The following is a 20,521-nucleotide window of genomic DNA, read 5'->3' on the forward strand; positions in this document are numbered from 1 at the left end:
AAATATTTGTTGGACATCAGGAAGAAAGTGAAGAAGAAGAAGATGTGCATTGCCAAAACAAATGAGCGAACACGGGATAAAGTAGTGCTGCACCCTGTTTGCATTATACGTAAAACTTTAGAAGATGTGTGTGACTCTGATTACCCCTGGTATAAATATAATTTGTTTAACATACAACCAAATGTGTTCATAAAGTAGCCTGCCGACAGCCAGATTAAAGTTTCATGTGAAAATTATGTAATATTTGGTTTACATTCTTTTAAATGTAAACATGCCAGCACATAAAAAAGGATCCAATAGACTCAGTATATATTATTGCTCAATTTATTATAGCAACTCAGGAGAGCTTCTTGCAGTAGCAGCCATACGTGACACAAAGTCAGTTAATTTTTTCCACCGTCTCCGGTGCCATTGTACCACAACCACCAACGGCTGCAACTGTGCCAAGCTGGTGCTGGAGTCACACGAACACATTGTGACAGCAATAAGTGGCAAAATGATCACCTAGCTGAATTGAGACGTCCTCACAAATATTTATATGAATCTGAAGCATTAAATGTATTAGCAAAAAAAAAAAATGTTGTGTCCTTACCTCAATTTTTTTACATTGTTGAAATCAAATGTTGCAAAGCCCAAATGACCACCTCCTTGTGTCGCCAAAGTATCCACAGCCTGTAGAAATGTGTGCACGTGAAGCATGAAGTTGGCGTGTGGCAACAAACATTTTCACGTCGAGTTCATTCTTGGTACATCTCAAGTTTGCTGTGAAAAGGACTTAGAGCAGGATTTTGTGCGTACTCAAGATTAATACATAAGGGCCCCTGATCTACTAAGATTAAATACCACGCGCGAAACAGCGTGTGCAAACTATAAAATTGCATTTACTATTAGTGGGTGTGTTGAGTGTGATCTACTAAGACTGTGTGTTCAATTAATAAATGGTGCAGACCGCCTTATTTAAATGAGGATTTTGTTTGTACTATGCGGCTTTTACTATGAAGACACTCATTTACTGCACATACATGTTATCAGGCTCCATCTCTGGTGTTTTGCTGTTTTGAAACAAGCAGCAAACACATATAACATGTACCAATGTTTCTGTGCATTTTAGAGGCAGTCCTGCTGTGCATCTACAATGAAACCGACATTTTTAGTGCGTTGAAGGTCCGCTTATGGAAGATACTGAAACTAACTATGAATGGAATGTTCCAGACACAAGAAAATGCATATCGCAAGAAGTATTTTTCATACATAGGAAATAGCGAACATCCTTAGAAAATACGCCAGCAGACAAGAAAACCCATTAAATGAATTTGTTTTAATCAGACTCTTAAGTCATCCAACAGCTATAAAATTAAAAAATATAAATGATTAATATTTTTATTTTTGACAGTCCATATATTTTGACAAGTATATATAGGACAGAGCATGGCGAACAAATTCTCTGCACGCCCCTTTTAGACATACTAAATATGGACACAAAACCACTCCCGCAGTACAGGTTTAGTTTTGATACATTTCAATGCTTGTACTAAATACATATATTTGCATTTTCTTCTCCTCATATTAAAGGCGTTCTGATGATCAGCCTATATTCTGCATATTCATGAAGACAGACGGGCAAAAATGTATTGCGCTCCTTGTTCTGCTTACCTAAAAGACACAATCGTCTGGGCACATGCTTAGTAAATCAGCTTTGTGTGTGCTATCAAGCTTGCACGTTTTAGTACACGCAAACCCTTAATAGATCAGGCCCTTAGTGCCTGATTTACTAAGATCCAAATACCACAAGCTAGGCAGTGAGTGTAAAATATTAAATTGCATATACCATGAGTTGGTGTGTTGCGTGTGATCTACTAAGACTGCATGTGCAATTGAAAAGTGGTGTAGACCGCCTTATTTAAATGAGGATTTTGCGTGCATATACGGGGCTTTTACCACAGAGACACATGATCATTTTCTGCACATTCCTATTATCATGCTCCTACCTGTGTGATATATTGAACCAGCAGCACATATCTATAATCTACAACACCTTTTCTGAATCGAAATCTAGACAACAGAAACATATGCACATGTATACGCAATTCTGTCAGCAAGCCTGCATTTTGATGATCAGCATAAAAACGTTTGTATATCTGGCATATTAATGAAGACGAGACACAAAATGGATTTAAGAGACGCAGTCCACTTTGCACACGTTTAGTAGATCAGCTTTGTGTGTGCCATCAGGTTTGCACGTGTTTTAGTACACACAAACCTTTGGTAAATCAGGCTCCTAGTGGTTTATTTCATGCAATATGAATTCATAAAGGCACTTAGCATCGTTGATTTATGGAAGCAGTACTTATTAGCAGTACTAATTCATTTTTTCTTCTTCTTTTTTCAGTGTTTGAGTTGATGCGCAATGGGTAAGTGGAAACATATTTATTAATACGTCAAAAGTCACACCCACCTTTTCTTTTCTTCTACTTCCTTACTTCTTGGACCCATCGACCATCCATCCACCAATTCATCTATCTATCGATCTATCTATCTATCATCCATCTAACCAATTATCTACCCATCTATCTAACCAGCCATGTACCCAACCATCTACAAATCACCTACCAATCTATCTATCCATCTAACTACCCATCCATCTACCCAATTCCTTAATGTCTTTAGTTCCTTCTTCCATCTACCGTTGCCTAAATCTCTTCAGTGTTCTTCTTCATGGCTCCAAGATGGAGCAAAGACACACATTGCACTATCTCAGACTTCAAACAATTTATACTAATTACATACGTATTACTAATAGGAATCCACAACTAATTACTTATAGTCCATCAAAAATGTGGTCTAACAATTTAATGTATCAATATTAAAGGTAATCTACTACTTTGAGATCTATTGATATACAACTAATCGTGTGCTTGTGTGTGTGTGTGTGTGTGTGTGTGTGTCTGCAGGCCGGTGATGGAAGTGCCTACAGACAACCCTTTGTCAGAAGAACAGGCAAGGTTATATCTCCGTGACGTCATCCTTGGTATAGAGTACTGTAAGTATAAGTCATAAGTACTGCAGGCATAATATGGAACAATGCAGTCATATAAAATACGTAGGGCCTGATCTAATCAGAACCTGGTGCAGACCACCATATTTAAATGGGATTTTTGAGTGTACTACACGGGACATCACCATGGTGACACTTGATCATTTACTGAAAAATGTATGATATCATGCTCCAGACGTCATGAGAGCCAACAATGACTTTTTTGGGACTAATGATGATCCACAATTAAAAAAACACCAGCAGAGACAGAAACTAAATTATCAATCAATTACATTTCTTAGAGGGGAACTGCACTTTTTGGGGAATTTTGACAATCCTTTGTGAGACAAGGACACATTGTATGTTGTTTTTTAAAGCATTCTAACTCGTAAATAAACTTTAGCAAAAGTCAGCTAACGATAGAGGTAATTGGATTCGCTCTATTCCGCCAATAAAGCTCTCTAAAAAACATCCAAAAAAACCTCCATGAACGTTTTATATACACGCTGTAAGTATATATGACACATAGAAACAGGCACATTCATACTAACTTATAATATTTACATGTTTCGGTCATTTTAACCATAGAGCTGCACATGGTAAATGGCAAATGGGTTATACTTGTATAACACTTTTCTACCTTCAAGGTACCAAAGCGCTTTGGCACTATTTCCACATTCACTCATTCACACACACATTCACACACTGATGATGGGAGCTGCCATGCAAGGCCCTAACCACGAGCAAGGGTGAAGTGTCTTGCTCAAGGACACAACGGATGTGACTAGGATGGCAGAAGCCGGGGATCGAACCAGGAACCCTGAGGTTGCTGGCACGACCGCTCTACCACCCGAGCCACGCCATCACAATGTTTGCTTTTTCATTCAAATACACAACTGCAAAACCCAAAACAAGTGAAGTTGGCACATTGTGTAAATCGTAAATAAAAACAGAATACAATGATTTGCAAATCCTTTTTAACTTATATTCAATTGAACAGACTGCAAAGACAAGATATTCAATGTTATTTTTTTTTGCATATAATCATTAACCTAACTTAGAATTTCATGGCAGCAATACATTGCAAAAAAGTTGGCACAGGGGCATTTTTACCACTGTTACATGGCCTTTCCTTTGAACAACACTCAGTAAACATTTTGGAACTGAGGAGACCAATTTTTGAAGCTTTTCAGGTGGAATTCTTTCCAATTCTTGCTTGATGTACAGTTTAAGTTGTTCAACAGTCCGGGGTCTCCGTTGTGGTATTTTAGGCTTCATATTGCGCCACACATTTTCAATGGGAGACAGGTCTGGACTACAGGCAGGCCAGTCTAGTACCTGTACTCTTTTTCTATGAAGCCACAGTGTTGTAACACGTGGCTTGGCATTGTCTTTGTGAAATAAGCAGGGGCGTCCATGATAACGTTGCTTGGATGGCAACATATGTTGCTCCAAAACCTGTATGTACCTTTCAACATTAATGGTGCCTTTACAGATGTGTTAGTTACCAATGCCTTGGGCACTAATACACCCCCATACCATCCCAGATGCTGGCTTTCGAACTTTGCACCTATAACAATCCGGATGGTTCTTTTCCTCTTTGTTCTGGAGGACACGACGTCCACAGTTTCCAAAAACAATTTTGAAATGTGGACTCGTCAGACCACAGAACACATTTCCACTTTGCATCAGTCCATCTTAGATGAGCTCAGGCCCAGCAAATTTATGCATGTATGTGCGTCTGTATGTATGTATGAATATATGTACCATACATTTGTCTCCTAGTATGTGCGGGAGCCAAAGTACGGCCCCAGGCACCCAGAAAGCCAAACCTAAAACAGCAGTTGCGGTGCCCAGGGAACAAGGTTTATCATATTTCTGCAAACTGACACAGTTACGCACATGGCTGTGAGAATGAGGCGATCGCATTGAAAAGACAATGTACAGAGAATTCTCTGTTAACGTGTGTGTCAACATATTTGGACTGTCATAGATAAAAATATATTGGACATATTGTCTATTGAGCGATATCATTTTATAATTGTACACCAGCTGGATGACCTAAGGGCTGATTAAAACAAGTTCAATTGATTTGTTTTGACGTCGACCTGCTGTTTTTTTCATTTAAAAATGTTTTTTCATATAGGAAAATATATTATTAAAATATATCTCGTATATGAAAAACGTCTTGCATTATGCATTTTTTTTATGGCTGGATTATTCCAATGGACGTTCCCAGTTTGTGCCAGCATCTCCCAGAGCGCACTTCAGCTCTTAAAAAGTCTACATATCCAGTGCAACATTGTAGATGTACTGCACAAATTTTTCTCAAATGCCCATAAAAAGTGATACATACTATATTTGTTTTCTGCATGTTACACAACATAACAAATTAAAACAGTTTGGAGTATGACAACATAAATATACTGTAAATGAGTGTCTCTATGGTGACAGCAGGTGGTACACACAAAATACTAATTTAGATAAGGTGGTCTGCACCACTTTCCTACTTGTTATTAATTGTATACAAAGTCGTAGTCGATCACTTGCAACGTGCCAACTAATCGTACACACCATTTTAAACTTTTGTAGACACTATTTAGTACTTATCTGAATATTAGTAGATCAGGCCCCTGTGTACAATTGATAACATAGTGGTGCAGTTACATATTTAAATGATGATTTTGTGTGTACTTCCTGCTCTCACAAAGGAGACACTTATCAACCTGTGCTGTTTTCTTATGTTGTTAAACATGCATCACACAAATATATGTACCACCTTTTCTGCAATATAGAAGCACAATCGAGACAACATAACCTATTTTTAGCACATCGAAGGTGCGCTCTGGGAGACCACATGACTGGTGTTTTTGGCATAACGCGGGCAATAACTGCAGTGGTGCACGAGAATGATCCAGATTAAAGAACAACTTTATTTTTACATATACAAAACCCGTTTCCATATGAGTTGGGAAATTGTGTTAGATGTAAATATAAACTGAATACAATGATTTGCAAATCCTTTTCAACCCATATTCAATTGAATGCACTACAAAGACAAGATATTTGATGTTCAAACTCATAAACTTTATTTTTTTTTGCAAATAATAATTAACTTAGAATTTCATGGCTGCAACACGTGCCAAAGTAGTTGGGAAAGGGCATGTTCACCACTGTGTTATATGGCCTTTCCTTTTAACAACACTCAGTAAACGTTTGGGAACTGAGGAGACACATTTTTTAAGCTTCTCAGGTGAAATTCTTTCCCATTCTTGCTTAAGTTGTTCAACAGTCCGGGGGTCTCCGTTGCGGTATTTTAGGCTTCATAATGCGCCACACATTTTCAATGGGAGACAGGTCTGGACTACAGGCAGGCCAGTCTAGTACCCGCACTCTTTTACTATGAAGCCACGTTGATGTAACATGTGGCTTGGCATTGTCTTGCTGAAATAAGCAGGGGCGTCCATGGTAACGTTGCTTGGATGGCAACATATGTTGCTCCAAAACCTGTATGTACCTTTCAGCATTAATGGCGCCTTCACAGATGTGTAAGTTACTTATGTCTTGGGCACTAATACACCCCCATACCATCACAGATGCTGGCTTTTCAACTTTGCGCCTATAACAATCCGGATGGTTCTTTTCCTCTTTGGTCTGGAAGACACGACGTCCACAGTTTCCAAAAACAATTTGAAATATGCACTCGTCAGACCACAGAACACTTTTCCACTTTGTATCAGTCCATCTTAGATGAGCTCAGGCCCAGCGAAGCCGACGGCGTTTCTGGGTGTTGTTGATAAACGGTTTTCGCCTTGCATAGGAGAGTTTTAACTTGCACTTTCAGATGTAGCGACCAACTGTAGTTACTGACAGTGGGTTTCTGAAGTGTTCCTGAGCCCATGTGGTGATATCCTTTACACACTGATGTCGCTTGTTGATGCAGTACAGCCTGAGGGATCGAAGGTCACGGGCTTAGCTGCTTACGTGCAGTGATTTCTCCAGATTCTCTGAACCCTTTGATGATATTACGGACCGTAGATGGTGAAATCCATAAATTCCTTGCAATAGCTGGTTGAGAAAGGTTTTTCTTAAACTGTTGAAGAATTTGCTCACACATTTGTTGACAAAGTGGTGACCCTCGCCCCGTCCTTGTTTGTGAATGACTGAGCATTTCATGGAATCTACTTTTATACCCAATCATGGCACCCACCTGTTCCCAATTTGCCTGTTCACCTGTGAGATGTTCCAAATAAGTGTTTGATGAGCATTCCTCAACTTTATCAGTATTTATTGCCACCTTTCCCAACTTATTTGTCACGTGTTGCTGGCATCAAATTCTAAAGTTAATGATTATTTGGAAAAAAAAAAAGTTTATCAGTTTGAACATCAAATATGTTGTCTTTGTAGCATATTCAACTGAATATGAGTTGAAAATGATTTGCAAATCATTGTATTCCGTTTATATTTACATCTAACACAATTACCCAACTCATATGGAAACGGGGTTTGTATGAAAAAACAAACGGCATTAGAAAAAACAGCGGTGTGGAAGTCGATCCCTACCCGTTCCACGGATATCACGTCACAGACCCAGGCGTGTCGTTTTACCAGGGTTTTTATTTTTTCCATGCAGCTTTTCTTATACACTTCTTGCGTGTCGCTTTTCTCCAGTCTCATCTCTCTCCCCTCAGCTGGTTGCTCACTGTTAAAGACAACAGATGATTAGACTAACACGTAACACCTGTGCAATCTAATCACCTGCCAGCTGCGTTTCGCCGTCCCGCACATGCCCCGCCCCTAGCTGATGGTGCTCCGCCCTCGACACCACTGCCAGAAGCGTTGACCTTTGCTCCTGCAGACGCGCTGACTCACTTCCCTCCACATACCTCCACCGGCAGACTTAGGCCGGGACATCGTCCGGTTACGCCCACTCCCCCCCCCCCGCATGAGAGCGAGAAAGGAAGTCCGCCACGGCCATCTGCGCCCCCGGCCTATGGATCACTCTGAAATTGTAGGGTTGTAAAGCGAGATACCAACGGGTGATCCGCGCGTTGGCATCTTTCATGCGATGGACCCACTGGAGGGGTTTGTGGTCCGAGTAGAGGCTGAACGGGCGTCCTAGCAGGTAGTACCGGAGAGCCCCGACCGCCCACCGGATGGCGAGACACTCCCTCTCCACCATGCTGTATCTAGTCTCCTTTCTGACAGCTGATGTATAGGACCGGGTGGTCGGTGCCCCCCTGCTGCTGGGATAAAACAGCTCCCAGCCCTCTGCCCGACGCGTCCGCCTGCAAACAAAATGGGATAGAAAAATCAGGCATGTGCAGTACCGGCTCCTCGCAAAGTGCTTTCCTCACCTTCTCGAATGCCTGCTGGCACTGCTCCGTCCACTGGACCAGATCTGGAGCACCCTGGAGCACACAAGACATATATATACTCTATTAGCCACAACACAACCAGGCTTATATTTAATATGCCACAAATTAATCCTGCATAAAAACACCTGCGTGTTTGTTATGCTAGCTCCTAGCTCCTCTGCTAGCTCCTAGCTCCATAGAACACGCCAATACAATTCAAACACCTGATCAACACACACAATCACTCAGCCCAAAAGACCGTTCACCTAACCCAAGGTTCATAAAGCTTATATATTTTTAAAAAGTTACGTACGTGACGCGCACGTACGGTACGGTACGTGTTATGCTAGCTCCTAGCTCCTCTGCTAGCTCCTAGCTCCATAGAACACGCCAATACAATTCAAACACCTGATCAACACACACAATCACTCAGCCCAAAAGACCGTTCACCTAACCCAAGGTTCATAAAGCTTGTATATTTTTAAAAAGTTACGTACGTGACGCGCACATACGGTCAAGCTATCAAATGTTTAGCAGCCAAGGCTGCATACTCACGGTACCTGATATTCAGCTGGGAATGACTACAACAGTAAATAAACACAAGACATATATATACTCTATTAGCCACAACACAACCAGGCTTATATTTAATATGCCACAAATTAATCCTGCATAAAAACACCTGCGTGTTTGTTATGCTAGCTCCTAGCTCCTATGCTAGCTCCTAGCTCCATAGAACACGCCAATACAATTCAAACACCTGATCAACACACACAATCACTCAGCCCAAAAGACCGTTCACCTAACCCAAGGTTCATAAAGCTTATATATTTAAAAAAAAGTTACGTACATACGCAAAAAAAAGTTGCGCACATACGGTCAAGCGATCAAATGTTTAGAAGCCAAAGCTGCATACTCACAGTAGCACGTCTGCGTCTTTGTCATCCAAATCAAAGTAATCCTGGTAAGAGTCTGTGTTGTCCCAGTTCTCTACAGTCGTCTGTGTATCGAAGTCAAAAGTCCTCCTGGTTAGAGTATCTGTTATCCGAGTTCTTCCATCTTGACTGCATCTTTCGGGAATGTAAACAAAGAAGCGCCGGCTGTGTACTGTTGTTGCTGACTACGTTCGAAAAATACGTCCATTTCGCACCGACAACTTTCTTCTTTGCTTGCTCAGCTTCCTTCTCCATAATGCAATGAACATGATTGGAACAGATTCACGAACACAGATGTCCAGAATACTGTGGAATTATGAAATGAAAACAGAGCTTTTTCGTATTGGCTTCAATGTGGAAGGCATACCCGTGTTCGCCGGGCTACGTCACGCGCATACGTCATCCTCAGAGGCGTTTCGAACCGGAAGTTTAGCGGCAAATTTAAAATGTCACTTTATAAGTTAACCCGGCCGTATTGGCATGTTTTATAATGTTAAGATTTCATCATTGATATATAAACTATCAGACTGCGTGGTCGGTAGTAGTGGGTTTCAGTAGGCCTTTAAGGTTGGTGCCGGCAGTGCGGCCTCCAGACATGGCTGCAGTTAGCCAAGCTAGCGCCGTCCTGCCATGCACTGTGGGGTAGTCACATTGTTTCAAACAAAGTTTCAATAAAGTCATACCAACTGAGATTACACGTTCTTGGCTGCGTTGATTGTGGGATTTGACAAAATCTTGGGCGTCTTTGAGAGATGCGAGTCGTCGTCTCTTTCCACCCTCGGTTGAAGCCATTAGCTTAGCCGGATAGTGGAGTGCTGGTTTGAGGCCCAGATTGTAGAGATCCCTCATGACGTCCCGGTACACGGCCCGCTGTTCCAGTATTTCAGGGCAGTAGTCTTCGAAGATGTGTATCGGGGAGTCCTTGTACTTTAGTTTGCCCCTGCGTTTCCGAGCTTCCCGCACCACCAGCTCCCTCGTCTGGAATCGGTGGAAGCATATCACGATAGGACGCGGTCTCTCACCGGGGCCTAGCTTTGCTGTTAGCGAGCGGTGGGCACGGTCCAGCTCCGGGGTCGACGACAGCGTGTGTTCACCCAAGACTTCGACCAGCAGTTGAGAGAAGAACGTTGTTGGGTTTGGACCTTCGATGTTTTCGGGTACGCCAACAATTCTTATGTTGTTCCGACGACTTCTGCTCTCCAAGTCTATTAGCTTAGATTTTCGCCTTGCGTTCTCCTCGGTTACGAATGCTAGCTTGGTGTTCATAGCCAGCATATCCTGGCTGGTCGTGTCGGCAAACAGTTCTAGTGAGGAGAGACGCTTCTGGTTTTCCAGAAGTGTGGTCTGAATACAGTCCAGCGTGTTGTTGAGTTTGGAAAAGGCGGAGTTAAACTCCGACGAGAGAGAAGTCTTGTGGTCCGCTAGCATTGTAGTTAGCGTAGCCATGATGGTACTTGCCGCCAGATCCTCCTTCCTTTGCTCCTCCTTTTTGGCTCTGTTAGACATTTTCTCATTTAGCGCGAAAAGGTATTAGTACTAATAAAACGTTAGTAGCAGCTACTGCATTCAGTCGAGCTATACAGAAAGGTAGGAATGAAATTTGCGGGAGCGTGAAAAAATTTGCGACTAATCCATCTTGTCGCCAACCGGAAGTCTTCTCGGACACTTTATTTTTGATTATCTTTGCTTTATTTCTTTACCGTGTTTGTTTATAGCAATCCAAGTTTATTTGTACAGCCCTTTGAGACACTTGTGATTTAGGGCTATATAAATAAACATTGATTGATTGATTGATATATAGCCCTTAATCACAAGTATCTCAAAGGGCTGAAAGAGCCACAACGACATCTTCGGCTCAGATGCCACATCAGTGCAAGAAAAAACTCAACCCATTGGGCGCAGTGAGAAACCTTGGAAGGGACCGCAGATGTGGAGACCCTCCCCCCCTAGGTGCCCGATGCAATAGATGCCGAGTGGATACGGTTAATAATGTGAGAGTCCAGTCCATAGTGGGGCCAGTTTATATTGTATAAGGCCACATCCTTAACGCGGATAAACTGGTACTTTATCTGAAGTGTCCATAACTTTGAGGTGCTTATATTTGGTACTTTCTACCTCATCCGTACTTGGTGCTGAATACATTTATTGCTCAGCAGCCTGGAACTAATGAGGCATACTGCCTGGCCATAATTAGCTTGACCAATTACGGCATTAATTCTAAACTTGTTCAAATTTAATGTTGTGCCTATTCCTATTTAATTATGCCATTTTTGGCGTATGCCCCGATAACATGTGCCCGGTATCACTAAAACGCGCTGTTGCTTTTACGACCTTGCTGGCCAGGCGTTTGATCTTGTTTGATTGGAAGCTGGCTCGCCCCCCATCGCACGGCCGTTGGATTAGAGAGGTTCTCTACAATCTAAAACTAGAAAAACTTAGGTTTTCGCTAAAAGGCTCGGCTCAAGCGTTTGAAAGCTCATGGAGTCCTTTCTTGCTGTATGTCAACTCTCTTGATTTATCCCCAGACGCAGATGAGGAAAAATCTCCCTTTTATTTATTATTATTATTTTATTTTAATTTAATTTAATTTTATTTTATTTTAATTTTATTTTTTCCCTTTCTCTCCTTTCAGCCTGTTTGTCTGTCTCTGGCCTCGTATGTGTGTGTGTATGTGAGGATGTCTGTCTTTGTCGTCTTACTTGTTATATGATTGTGCCATAAGTCCCTTGTTGGTGTGACCTGAGTGGGGTGGGAGGGTGGGTGGGGATTTGGGTTTTAAGGGAAAGGGTGTGAAGAATTTTCTGACTTTAAAATTGTACTGTTTCGACTTGCACTTTTTTATGTATTTGAAAATGCCAATAAAAAAAGTTGGATTAAAAATAAAGTGTCCGAGTAAATACTAAGCTCAGCTTACCAGAAAAAAAAAAATAAAAAAATAAAAATAAATAAATAAATAAATATATATATATATATATATATATATATATATATATATATATATATATATATATATATATATATATATATATATATATATATATATATATATATATATATATATATATATATGTATATATATATATATATATATATATATATATATATATATATATATATATATATATATATATATATATATATATATATATATATATATATATATATATATATTATCAGGTCATTGGTCTGGTTGTGGTGGAGACGGCTGGTTATAGCCCGTGGTCGCGACCCAGGCTGTGGCCTAGCAGCGAGCGCACTATGTACACGATCGAGCTCGGGGAGAGCTTGAAGGGTTTTGTCGCCAAGCAATTCCACGAGAAGTTTAGAGAAAAAGTCTGTGGGTCGAGGTCTCTCAATGGACTCCGGGAGGCCTATTATTAAAATATTCCTGCGACTCTGACTTTCCAAGTCCACAGCCTCTGCTGCTAGCCGAGCATTGCTATCGGTCAGGGCAGCACACTTCTCCTCCAGTGCTTGAATGCACTGAATATTAAGTTGTCCGTGGACTTTTACCTTGGTTCTGTATTTTGTCCAGTCTCGATTCAACAGCGGCGAATGTGTTTTTTATGTCACTCGAGATACTAGCTCTGTGGTCCTCCAACAAGCTAGCTATGCTAGCCAGACACAAGCTACACAAGGTAGAGGCTTCTGATTCGGCTTTCTTTAGTTGTTGAGAAGATTTCGACATCTTGTCTTATCGTTTGGAGAACAATTATGTTTATTCCTCAATGTAGCATAGTACGTCTGTTTTGATGTTTTTTACAATAGGGATTTTTAAATAATAACTTATACGATTATAATTATAACTTACACAGTTGTGCAAACAATGATTCAATCATTGGCCAATAGAATCCTGATTTAGATTGTTAAATAAATGTCGGTATTTCCTTCATTTTCTGGTGACAATGAATTGCTTTGATGTAGAATACATTTTGAAAATACCTTTGAAAATAAATGTATTTTGCTTTTATTTGTTTACTTGTATAACATGAATAAATATTTTCTTTACCTAATACAGTAATACCTTAAGTTATGAGTATAATGGGCTCTGTGACACATCTTGTACCTTAAAAACCTTTTTTTATTGCAAAAAGTTGGCCATTGAAATGAATTAAAACCAATATAGCACAATTTTAACATTTAACATGAATTTCAATTAGGAAAACAAACTTTCTGCATTCTAGACTAGCCGTTAGTTTTAAAGAAGACGTCCAAAGTCCATCTTGGGGACCATTCATAGCCCACAGCTGTTTTTTATTATGAGCTAATAGAATAGAATGGAAATTAAGGTGGACTAAGATCACAGTGCATGAAATAAGAGGGTACGAGGAAAAAAATGGACATTAAAAAAGTTCACCTTCTTTAGACTTTAGACTTTAGACTTCCTTTTTATTGCCATTCAAATTTGAACTTTACAGCACAGATGAGAACAAAATTTTGTTACATAAGCTCATGGTAGTGCAGGATAAAAAAAGCAGAAAGGTGCATATATAGATAAATAAATATATATAAATAATATATAAATATATATATAAAATAAATATATATATATATATATATGTAAGTATATATAAATAAATAAATAGATTACTGTACAGATAAATATATTGCACTTTCTCACATGCGTCCACGTTTATGGATGTTTTTTATATTGTCTTTTTTATTCCAGCGAGTTAATCCATTTTGGGGGGAGTTGAGGGGATAATTTAATTATGATGCGTTCAAGAGTCTTACGGCCTGAGGGAAGAAGCTGTTTCAGAACCTGGAGGTTCTGCTTCGGAGGCTGCGGAACCTCTTTCTAGAGTCCAGCAGTGAAAACAGTCCTTGGTGGGGGTGGGAGGAATCTTTGCAGATTTTCTGAGCCCTGGTCAGGCAGCGGCTTTTTGCGATCTCCTGGATAGGAGGAAGAGGAGTCCTGATGATCTTTTCCGCCGTCCTCACCACTCTCTGCAGAGACTTCCAGTCTGAGGCATTGCAGGCTCCAGTCCAGACAGAGATGCTGTTGGTCAGCAGGCTCTCTATAGTGCCTCTGTAGAATGTGGTGAGAATGGGGGGAGGAAGCTGTGCTCTTTTCATACGACGCAAAAAGTGCATGCGCTGCTGAGCTCTTTTTACAAGAGCTCCGGTGTGTAGGGACCAGGTTATATTGTCAGTTATCTGCACCCCCAGGAACTTGGTGCTGCTTACTATCTCCACCGCTGTGCCGTTGATGTAGAGTGGAGCGTGGCTGGACTGGTGCTTCCCGAAGTCAACGATGATCTCTTTGGTCTTGTTGGCATTCAGGACCAGGTTGTTGGTTCTGCACCAGTCAACCAGATGTTTCACCTTCTCCCTGTAGTCCATGTCATTGTTGTCACGGATGAGGCCCACTACCGTCTTGTCGTCCGCATACTTCACAATGCGGTTAGTAGTGGACCTGGCGCAGCAGTCATGGGTCATCAACGTGAACAGCAGCGGACTCAGGACACAGCCCTGGGGGGAGCCGGTGCTCAGGGAGATGGTACTGGAGGTGTTGTTGCCCACTCTCACAGATTGGGATCTGTCTGTGAGGAAGTCAAGCAGCCAGTTGCAAAGGGGGGTACTGAAACCAAGAGGGGCCAGTTGGCTCACCAAGTGCTGCGGGATGATGGTGTTGAATGCTGAGCTGAAGTCCAGGAACAACATCCGCACGTGTGTGTCCTTTCCTTCCAGATGTTCTAAGCTCAGGTGGAGTGCAGAGGAAAGAGCGTCCTCTGTGGAGCGGTTAGGGCGATAAGCAAACTGGTATGGGTCGAATGTGGGGGGAAGTCTGGAGACAATATATTCCTTTACCAGCCTCTCGAAGCACTTCATTATGATGGGGTGAGTGCAACGGGGTGGTAATCATTGAGGGAGGAGATTGAGGGTTTTTTTGGCACTAGAATGATTGTGGCCATCTTAAAACATGATGGTACCGCAGCCTGGGTCAGCGAGATGTTGAAGATGTCTGTGAGAACCCAGCTGGTCTGCACATCCCTTAAGCACCAGTCATCAGGTCCTGGTGCTTTCTGGGGGTTCACTCTCCTCAGGGTTTTCCGGACATCCGCTATATCCAGGTTGAGCGGCTGCTCATCAGGGCGAGGGATGGATTTTCTCGCCGGAATGGTGTTAAGTGCCTCAAACCTTGCAAAGTAGTTGTTAAGGTCATCTAGGCAGCTGATACTGTTGTCACAGGGACAGGGGGAAGCTTTATAGTCCGTGATGACCTGTATGCCCTGCCACATTCGTCTAGTGTTTGTAGGGTTCTCGAAGAAGTCCTGCACTTTCTGACTGTGAGCACGCTTTGCAACCTTAATGGCACGGTTCAGGTTAGCTCTGGCTGATTTTAATGCCACCATGTCGCCAGACTTGAAAGCCTTGTTCCGAGCCTTCAGCATTGCACGTACCTCACTGTTCATCCAGGGTTTCTCGTTGGCCCGTGTGGGGATGTTCTTGATCACACTGACATCCTCCATGCACTTCTGAATGTATGCGGACACAGACTCTACATCCTCCTCCACACATGTGTGGTGATTTTCGGTGGCGGCTGCTTTGAACATGTCCCAGTCTGTGGTTTCGAAGCAGTCGTGTAATGCTGACATTGCTCCTTCTGGCCAGGTCCTCACCTGCTTCACTGTAGCTTGCTTCCTGATCAGCAGGGGCTTGTATGCAGGAATTAGCATCACAGATAGATGGTCTAAGGAGCCGAGGTGGGGGCGTGGTGCAGCTTTATATGCCTGTTTAATATTACTATGAACCAAGTCCAGCTTGCTTCCACCCCTGGTTGCAAAATTCACATATTGATGGAAATGAGGGAAAACTGTTTTCATGTTAGCTTGATTAAAATCCCCTGCCACAATGAAAACTCCCTCTGGATGTGTAGTTTGCAGTTCATTGATGGAGAAGTACAAAGCATTCAAAGCTTCTTTGATGTTAGCACTGGGAGGAATGTACACTACTGTGAAGATAATAGCACTGAATTCCCGGGGTAAATAAATTGGCCTGCATTTTATAGTTAATAGTTCAACATCAGGAGAGTAGTGACGTGATACTTCTTCCCATTATTGCACCAGTTATTGTTGACGTATATGCAAACACCACCGCCTCGGGATTTACCAGTGAGAGTTCTGCTCCTGTCCGACCGAAACATAGTTAGCCCCTCGATGCTAACTGCCTCGTCCGGAATAGATGGTTTCAACCACGTTTCTGTTAGAAATATGGCGCAACAGTCTCTCATCTCGCGTCTTGCATTTAAATCCAGCTTCAAGTAGTCCAGTTTGTTCTCCAGGGAGCGGACTTTTGAAAGCAGGATGGAAGGAAGCGGCGTTCTGTGGGGATTAGCCTTTAGCTTTGTTGTTAGCCCCGCTCGGCATCCCAGCTTCTGCTTCCGATCACACCGCTTACGTGTCTTCCGTTGACGATCCCCGCTGGTACTTGACTCCGCTGCGTCAAAGGCCGCTGGATGTAGCCGGCGAAGTATTCCCATGCTAGCGAGGAGGTCCAACGTACACGCATCTTTCAGTCCAAAACGGCCCGATCTATCCACATCTAGAATTGTCTGGCGGTCGTATGTGACCACGGAGTGTCCACGCTGTAAGCCAGCCATGAAATTTACAGAATTGTCCAGTATTTTTGCCAAATTGTTCTATACTACCATGAGCGTCTGCAAGCCGCAGCCCGTCAGGGCGCCGCCATCTTGGTAACGAAGCAAATAGGACTGGCGTGTTTGGTCAGGTCTCGGTTTAGCAACATTATTAGCCAAAGGACACACTCAGCTGACTGCAGGAGTATATGAATGAGCAGATTATTCTATCAATGTCTTTTTTCTTCCCTGATGGTACTGACATATTCCGCCAGGATTCATCATGTGGATTAGGCAGCATGTGACACCATTTTCCCAAATACAGCCAAGCCTGTACCACTTTGACAATCTTTGGGATGTAAGAAGACTGTCACCAATAATTCTGCACCACAACAATACAGAACAAGAATGCAGCTTTGAACTGGAAAATATTTTGTGATTTTGCAGAAGCTAGTAGAAACGATAACAAAGGAAAAATATGCCGTAATTGAAGCTAAAGACGGTCCAATCAAATATAAGTGTCCTCTTTCTTTGGCCAGCAGATTAACTTGCACTTGTGTGTCCACAGTGCACTACCAGAAGATTGTTCACAGGGACATCAAACCTTCTAATTTGTTGCTCGGGGATGACGGCCATGTGAAGATTGCAGATTTTGGAGTGAGCAACCAGTTTGAGGGAAGTGATGCCATGCTGTCCAGCACAGCTGGTACTCCTGCCTTCATGGCTCCCGAGACCTTGTCAGACAAGCGCAAGAGCTTCAGTGGGAAGGTAAGTTGGTTTCTCATGATGCTTGATAGACACAGTAGCCTACATTTGATCCACTGCCCTCCTTCACTGTGGCGTCCCCCAGGGATCATTTCTTGGGCTCATCCTCTTCGCTTTGGATCTTATCCCACTCTGTGTGCTATTAACAGAAAACAAAATAACTCATATCATTTTGATGCAAATTATTTCCAAATATGCGCAACTTGAGTGCTTCAATAACATGAAGATTCAAATCGAATGTGTGTCAGGAATAACAAACAGTGTCATCATTGTAAAGTTTAACAACATAAAACACACTGGTGGCTTGGCTGGAGCAGAGTCAAAGGACAGAACAAACGTCAAATTAAAATCTGACAAAACACAACCCAGACTTTTGCAAAAAAAAAAAAAAAAGCACAACTTTAATAATCAGGGAAAATTCAAGACACTTAGAACCAACTATCAGATGTACATGAAGCTTTTGAAATTGACAACAGGAAGAATTACGTCAAAGTACTTGTTCTCAAATACATGAAGGAAGTGGACAACACTGAAGATATCAGCTTCCACACTACAAGTACATAAAATATACAACTCATAAAGACTGAAGTCAACAACAAAGTTAGTCCAATGCGCACACTGCACGACTGTGTTTTGTTTAGGATAAAACACACAGAAGGTAATATAAATAATAACAGAGGAAATTAACAAATTAAAGAGATGGTGAGAGGGACATATGGTAGAAAATGTATGCATTGATGGTTTGACAAAAACAGATTATCCTTGAATCTCAGTAAGACTAAAATAATGCTATTCGGTAACAACAGAACAAAAAGTCAGACAAATAGAGTAGACATTGACAGGATAAAATAAATCATATTTCTAAGTGAAATATTAGAAGATAAAACACACTGAAAATCTCACATAAAATATACAACATAAGGTGGCAAGACATGCTTCAATGTTGAATAAAGCTAAATATGACCTTGGGATAGGTTGATTGGCAACACTAAATTGGCCCTAGTGTGTGAATGTGAGTGTGAATGTTGTCTGTCTATCTGTGTTGGTCCTGCGATGAGGTGGCGACTTGTCCAGGGTGTACCCCGCCTACCGCCCGAATGCAGCTGAAAGGGACAAGCGGTAGAAAATGGATGGATGGATGGATGGATGTTGTGGACCAAAAATTACTCCATATTCTCTACTGCTCTCTAGTGTTACCATATGTAACATATTGTGTAGCAATATGGGGAGATATTTACAAAAGTAAGCCTCATTCAGTAACCCTTTTACAAACATACGTCAGTTAGAATAACACATAATGTTGGATATCGAGAACATTCAAACCCTTTATTTATTGAAATAAAAATATTGAAATTCAATGGTTTTGGTGCATTTGCAAACAGCTAAAATTATGTACACAGCAAACTATAACGTGCTACCCAAAAATGTACAACAATTCTTCTCAATAAAAGAAGATAAATATAACCTTAAAGAAAAATCTAACTTAAAACATGTGTTTGCACGTGCAACACTTAAAACCTTTAGTACATCAGTATCTAGATTTAAATGATCGAATTGATTAAATAAACAATGGACTATTATGTTCAAACTCAAACCGTTTGCAAAGTACAAAGAAGTAGAATCCTGACAACCGTATTGATTCTTGTTAATAAATAAGACATGCTATATCATCTATCACATATTTACAAATTTTTATGAACAACAAGTTATTTTCTATTCATCTATTATTACTTTAAAAAGCATTACCAAGCTGAATATATACCTGCACTTTTACTGATGATATGCAATGGCATCTATTTGTAATCTTCTCCAACACACAAAGGTGTATATGACATGTTGTTATGTTTCTACAGGCGCTGGATGTTTGGGCCATGGGAATCACTCTCTACTGTTTTGTCTTTGGAAAGGCAAGTTTACATCTTTTTCCCAGCAGTCAACACTCCACTGACCACTTGAATGTGTCACTTGAGTATACATGTACACTAGGAATGTATTGGTATAGTATCAATGTGCAGTATACATATGTAGAATAATATAAATGTGTGGTACAAATGTATAGTATAGCAAGTTAGTATATTAGCTTATCCTATCAATTACATTACGATAGCGCGTACAAATATCCATGAAAACACTCTTACAGACATCACACATGGGACGGTTTAGTCAATAAGAACTTACAAATATCGCTTGGAGTGAAGAATGAATCCTTTCGAGTAAAAACGCTATGGGCAACAAGTAAATGGAACGGCAATTCCAGGTTGAAAGCTAAGTCTAAACAGAAGAGCAGCACTGTAGCACCTGCAGTGAGCAAACTCATCCAAAAGATGGCGCCATAGCACAAAAAATACCACATCTATTAATTGTATTTGCTTGTTTTTTGTTTTGTTTTTTTAAAACAATTTTCCTTATGGCCGTCAGCGAAGAAAAATGCATGAATTAGGCGCACCGATTTATAAACTGCAGGGTTCAATGCATAGGAAAAAAATAGCGGATTATAGTCCGGAATTTACAGTACAAAAATACCGGTACGAACACTAATGCACCATTGAAAAACAGTGCAAGCTATTGGGACAGGTTCTAAACTGTTTTTAACTGTTCATCCAGCTCATGTGTGCCTCATGTGTGCCTGAAATATCTTCCCTGATGGCAGCAGGTTGAACAAGTGCTGCAGAGGAAGAGAGCTGTCTGAGCAATGTCCTCTAGGGAGGGCAGAGGGCGGCCTATAGTCTTCTCTGCTGTCCTAAGGCTCTTCCTTTCTGCAGCAGAGCAGGCAGCAAACCACACAGTTACGCAGTACATCAGCACTGGCTCTATGGTGGCTCGATAAAAAGATACCTCAAGTTGGTTCCTC

At 41.3% G+C, this 20,521-nt stretch overlaps 1 protein-coding gene and 1 long non-coding RNA gene across 12 annotated transcripts in view; one reads left to right on the forward strand and one right to left on the reverse strand.

The window, feature by feature from the left end:
- Positions 1-7,706, reverse strand: part of LOC133650826 (uncharacterized) — a 38,351-nt gene extending 30,645 nt beyond the window's left edge. For both annotated transcript variants that reach the window (XR_009826316.1, XR_009826315.1), the window contains exons 1-2: positions 7,598-7,706; positions 593-672 (exon numbers count right to left, since the gene is read on the reverse strand). This is a non-coding gene — a long non-coding RNA (uncharacterized LOC133650826). The remainder of the gene's footprint in view (positions 1-592; positions 673-7,597) is intronic.
- The window catches only part of camkk1a (calcium/calmodulin-dependent protein kinase kinase 1, alpha a), a 207,455-nt gene that overhangs the window by 128,588 nt on the left and 58,346 nt on the right, over positions 1-20,521 (forward strand). For all 10 annotated transcript variants that reach the window (XR_009826310.1, XR_009826311.1, XR_009826313.1 and 7 more), the window contains 4 exons: positions 2,390-2,411; positions 2,952-3,040; positions 17,474-17,673; positions 19,524-19,577. Coding sequence is in view for 5 of the 10 variants with exons in the window: in XM_062048496.1 (XP_061904480.1) it covers positions 2,390-2,411; positions 2,952-3,040; positions 17,474-17,673; positions 19,524-19,577 (365 nt within the window). In the remaining 5 variants the exon portion in view is untranslated. The remainder of the gene's footprint in view (positions 1-2,389; positions 2,412-2,951; positions 3,041-17,473; positions 17,674-19,523; positions 19,578-20,521) is intronic.

Source organism: Entelurus aequoreus, linkage group LG05, assembly GCF_033978785.1.
Source record: "Entelurus aequoreus isolate RoL-2023_Sb linkage group LG05, RoL_Eaeq_v1.1, whole genome shotgun sequence".
Classification (NCBI taxonomy): Eukaryota; Metazoa; Chordata; class Actinopteri; order Syngnathiformes; family Syngnathidae; genus Entelurus; species Entelurus aequoreus.